This window comes from Myotis davidii, unplaced genomic scaffold (genome assembly GCF_000327345.1).
Source record: "Myotis davidii unplaced genomic scaffold, ASM32734v1 scaffold750, whole genome shotgun sequence".
Lineage (NCBI taxonomy): Eukaryota > Metazoa > Chordata > Mammalia > Chiroptera > Vespertilionidae > Myotis > Myotis davidii.
The window spans coordinates 1,893,520-1,898,575 of record NW_006282814.1 but is presented as its reverse complement, the minus strand read 5'-3'; the positions used below and the strand labels follow the sequence as shown (position 1 = coordinate 1,898,575).

Genomic DNA, 5,056 nt, shown 5'->3' with positions numbered 1-5,056 from the left:
CACGGAGTGCGTTACCCGGCCCCCCGGCGGGCGGGCGCACGGGAGGTTTCTGGCTTTGTTTACGGAGCACCTGCGCATTTCTCTGGGGATTATGGTTTCCCTGTGGCCTGAAGCCTCCCAAATTAATTGTCCTCAAAGGACATTCTTTCTGGGCAATTAAAAATGGAAGTTACCTTTGCAAGTCCCTGGAAGTGTGCTTCTTTCTCCAACACCTGCTTTCATGATGGGAGCGCGAGGTGAGCCGGGCAAGCCCACTTCTCTCACAGCAGGGGCAGCTACTGACCTCAAAGGTAAGTCCCAGTGACCAGGGTTCACTCGGCAAAAGGATGCACTTTAGCATCATGGCTAGTGCCGGCCGTAAAATGCCTTTTGATTTGCTTAGTATTCAAGTTATGCACAGCTTTTGAAATAACACAGTTTTGAAAGTGACAGTTCCCTAGCTGGTTTGTCTCAGTGGATAGAGCATAGGCCTGCAGACTGAAGGGTCCCCGGTTTGATTCCGGTCAAGGGCACATGCGAGGGTTTTGGGCTTGATCCCCAGTGTGGGGGTGTGCAGGAGGCAACCAGTCAATGATTCTCTCTCATCACTGATGTTTCTCTACCTCTCCTGCTCCTTTCTTCTCTGAAATCAATAAAAATATATTTTAAAAAAATGTAGGGCCCTGGCTGGTTTGGCTCTGTGGATAGAGCGCTGGCCTGGGGACTGAAGGGTCCTGGGTTCGATTCCAGTCAAGGGCATATGCCCGGATTGTGGGCTCGATCCCCAGTAGGGGGCCTGCAGGAGGCAGCCAATCAGTGATTCTCTCTCATCACTGATGTTTCTCTCTCTCCCTCTTCCTTCCTCTCTGGAATCAATTAAAAAAAAAAAATGTAGGGAGCATCCAGGCAGCAGGAGGGAAGGTCCTACTGTGTTCAGAACATAGCACTCTGCTTGGTGCTATGGGGCTGGGAAGTACTCTCCTGGGCCCCCTGGGTCATGGTGAGGGCCCTGGCCTGTCTTCCCTCGGTGACTGTGTTATTGGTGGGGTGTCCTCTGTGTCCCCATGTTGCTGATGGAAGTGGAGTTCTTGGGGTGCCGCATGAACAAGAACTTCTGAGGCCTCCATGGGGGGCGGGGGGAGGTGAGGTATGGTAGGAAGCTTTATTGATGATGTAACATTAAGGGAGTTCTCCACTGAGGTGCCATCTCCCTCTGCCCTGGAAGAAGTCCATATTCAGGTCTGGTCCAGCATCTGGCTGGCGTAGCTTGTGTTCCCAGCTGCAGGCCATTGCCTGTGAGGTCCGCGGCCATGTGCCGGGCAGGCTAGCTCGGGTCACGGAAGAAGCCAGTGCCAGGAAGCAGGAGCGAAGCAAAAGGAGAGAGAGAGAGAGAGAGAGACAGAGAGAGAGAGGGAGAGAGGGAGAGAGAGAATATGAATTCCTTTGTCTGTGGTTTTTAACCGGGAGCTTATCCAATGAATCCTTCGGATTTTGTGCACTTGCAGTGGCTCCACCCCCTCTAGCCAGTTATCCTTTTCCAGGTTAGACTGACAGGCCAGCGCCTTCCCTACGTCACCCCGACTTCACTGCCCATGCATCCCTTTCCCCCTCGTTGGGCTCTTTCCCGCAGTGATCTGCAGGGAGTGGATGAGGGAGCGTGAAGTTGCAGCTTGCTGGTGAAGCTGCCCAGATAACCGTGCTTACAATGTCTGGCCTCCCTTTTGCTGTCTTCCTGTTTGTAATATGAACTGGCTAGTGGCGATGGTAACAGCCGTCCATGGGTGACGGCTGATGGTGATTCGTGGGAGGAAGAGAGGAACCCACCACAGAGCCCCCACAGGTCCCGTTGGCATGGCTGGGCCCGGGCCCGGCAGGAAGAAAGTGCCAGGTGCTCACCTTGTCCTCAGAGCTCCGTAGACCTTGGCTTTGCAGTGCAGCCCCTGCAAACCAGTGTGAGTGCCCCTCCTCTGCCTGGACAGGGGCGTGCATACTGGCATCCCTCAGCCACAGGCGGTGTGGGCAAGAGGAGGGGTGACCTCCCAGGCCTGGCTTGGGGCAGCACCACGGCCCGGCCACCCTGTCTGGCTTCCTTCCCTGTGTTGTGGGCCCAGGAAGAAGTAACAACACATGTTCCCCCTCCCCCCGTTCTCACCACTGCCCCGCCCATGGCCCCATGGATGGAGCACCTTGGCCTCCAGGTCAGCAGTTGGGACGGATGGAGAACCAGCTCATGTCCAGGGTGGAGAACAGCCCCAGCAGAGCCCTCAGAACCGTGGGTGAGTCAGTGCGTGGGCCAGGCTGCTCGACCGTGGCCTCGCCACCTGCGGGCCCAGCTCCTTCTGGACGTCCTGACCCAGCACATGCGTCAGGCCCCGAATCTGCTGAGTCTGCGGCTCTCCAGTCCTTTCCGGTCTTTCTGCTCATTTCTCCTTCAGTCAGGTCCCGGACTGCTAGAACAGTCTAATCGGCCCCCAGCCTCTGTGTCCCCACTGAATGGATTCTTATTCTCACACCTGCCTCATCTCATCAAAGACAGGTCTGGTCCTGCCGTGCCCTTGCCGGCTCTCCAGTGGCTCTCAGTCTGCATCTTCCTGCGCCCAGCATTTGACCACATTGTCTCCCACCCCTGCCCTTTCCACCTGTGTTCTGTCCAGACTGGACAACTGAGGTTCCAGAACACTTCCCACACTTCCCACACTTCCCACCCTAAAGGTTTTACGTACCACATCCCCCAACCATGGAGCCCCCTTGGCAGACCCTCCTCTGCCGTGCCCTTGGGGACACCGGGCACATCTCTGGCCTGGGAGGCCTGTGCCCTCCATGGTTCGAGCCTAACACTATAAGTTGGAGTCTTTGGGGTTCTCTGTAGCCCTAAGGTCCGACTAGACATTGTGCAGAGCTTTGTGTCTGCAGGGCGCTTGTTGGATGCATGGTTGGGATAAGGAGAGAGTTTTGCTCTGTAACAGTCTGCTGGTGGCCAAGATGGAAAGAGACTGGAGCCCCGAGTTGCTATGGTGACCGAGAGGCGGCTGTGCCAGGGAGTGTGAGGCACTGCGTTAGGTGAAGGGAGGATGCCAGTTTTGCCACAGCACCAGCGCCAGCACCAGCACCAGCACCAGCACCAGCACCGTGGGCCAGGAGGAGCTGGGCTCTCAGATGTCCCTGAAATGGTTAAAATGCTCTGTGACCACGACTTCCCTCTGCCCAGCGACAGGGCACAGGCGGTTCTCTCTGGGCACAGCTCAGCATCCAGAGGGGATGGGGCTGAGTCCAGGGAGAAGGTATGGCTCCTGTGCAGCTCCAGGGTTACAGTTGTCCCCAGGCAGAGGCTGCCAGCGTGAGGATGTGAGGCCCACACTGTGACTCCTTCAGGATAAGCTGGAGAAACAAAACGTCCATCCCAAACCTCCTCCTTGCTCCTCAAAGCTCAGTTTACTGTGTCAGAGCTTGATTTAATGTTGCCAGAGATGAAAACAGCAGCAGCAAATCGAAGGGAAACAAATATCCGCTAAGCTGGAACACCTGCAGGTGCAGGCAGGAGCTGGTCTGGAGGAGGGAGCCCCTGAGGGTGCAGCTCCGGGCTCGCCCTGCGCCGTTGGTTTCAGGCCTGGCTGCAGCCGGTGGCCCTGCCCCATCCGTCCCTCCTGGTGATGAGGGGCGGTGGTGTCTTGGCGGCGCCTTCTCCCACCTTCCTCTTTCCTGCGCTCCACAGGGCGGCACTGGTTCTGAGTCAGCTTGTGTCTCCAGTTTGGGATTGTAGTATGTTCCACAGTGCTCCGTGTTCATTATTTTGTAGCCTGCATTGCTGTTTCACATACAATCCATGGCTATTTAGTTTTTAAGCTCATCCCAAACAATTACTTTTGTTGGTTTCCAGTTGCAATGCCATATTATGGTCTGATGAAGTGGTCCGTGTACACTGATTATTTGACATTTAGTGAGACCCCCTGTGGCCAGAGCAGGGCCGGCTGGTCACTGTGTCGTAGGTGTTTGAAGTGGGAGTAGGTGCCCTGTGTGCGTTCCTGCCCTGGGGAGAGCAGTGGGGGCCTGGTGCTGGAAACAGTCGGGACCTGGATGGAGGTGTCCGGGGAAGATTTGCTAACACGAGGTCACGTGCATTTTCCCTTCCACTCAGGTCCACATCCTGAGGGTGACAGATGAGGGAAAGCGGATTGCTGTTGGCGGAGGCTCCTGCAGGCTGGCCGGGGGCACTGGAGGGGATGGCCACCAGCCGCCCTGTCCTGAGGGCAGCACCTGGGAAGGGTGTGGGGAGATTTGCAAAACGAAGGCGGAGGCTCCTTTCCCTAAATACTTGCAAACCATTGTGTGAAAGGCCTCTTGTGGGGTCACATGGCGGTGAAGTAGCCAAGAACAGTTTCCTCCACAGCGTGTCAGCAGGCCCTGGAATGGGAGGGGCGGGAAGCGAGTAAGCTTTGCCTTTACTTAGGACTCATAGAATTTAACTGTTACCGTCCTCTCCACCTGGTATTTTCCGCCTCTTAAGATGTGGAGAGGAATATGAATGTATTGGGGTTATTTGTGGGTTTAGAATTGCACTGCGCAGTACAATAGCCATGACATGTGGCTTCTTAAATTTAAATGAAAATGAACTATGAAAGTCACAGCAGCCACGTTGTGAGGGCTCCTCTGCCCCTCGTGTCTGTGCCATGGTCGTGGGCAGCACAGGCCCGAGCAGCCCAGCTGCTGACGCTCTGGGACAGGCTCGGGGAGGGCGACGCAGAAGGAAGGAGGCTCCGGGCCCCTGGCGGGCGTGGCCCTGAGTCTGTGCAGGGTTGGCTGGGGCACAGCTGCCCCGCCCGCTGACCCTGGCCTGCCCCCTTCTCTCCGCAGTGAGCTGAGGACCAGGTACCGCGTCACAGCCACCCCCAAGCTTGTGATCCTGAAGCCCAGTGGGGAGGTCATCACCGACAAAGGGCGCAAGCAGATCCGGGAGCGGGGCCCGGCCTGCTTCCAAAGCTGGGTGGAGGCCGCCCCCGTCTTTCAGAACTTCTCCGGGTGAAGCCGGGACCTGGGCAGGAGTGGGGCCCGGTGCTGCGGCCAGCACTTGGGGAGAAGA

General features: G+C 56.9%; 1 protein-coding gene across 1 annotated transcript in view; it reads left to right on the top strand.

Annotated features, from left to right (window-relative positions):
• The window catches only part of NXNL2 (nucleoredoxin-like 2), a 21,561-nt gene extending 16,562 nt beyond the window's left edge, over nt 1–4,999 (top strand). Inside the window, 2 exon segments of the mRNA XM_015561214.1 lie at nt 4,115–4,242; nt 4,831–4,999. Coding sequence (XP_015416700.1) covers nt 4,115–4,242; nt 4,831–4,999 — 297 coding nt within the window.
• Nucleotides 5,000–5,056: the final 57 nt, after the last annotated feature.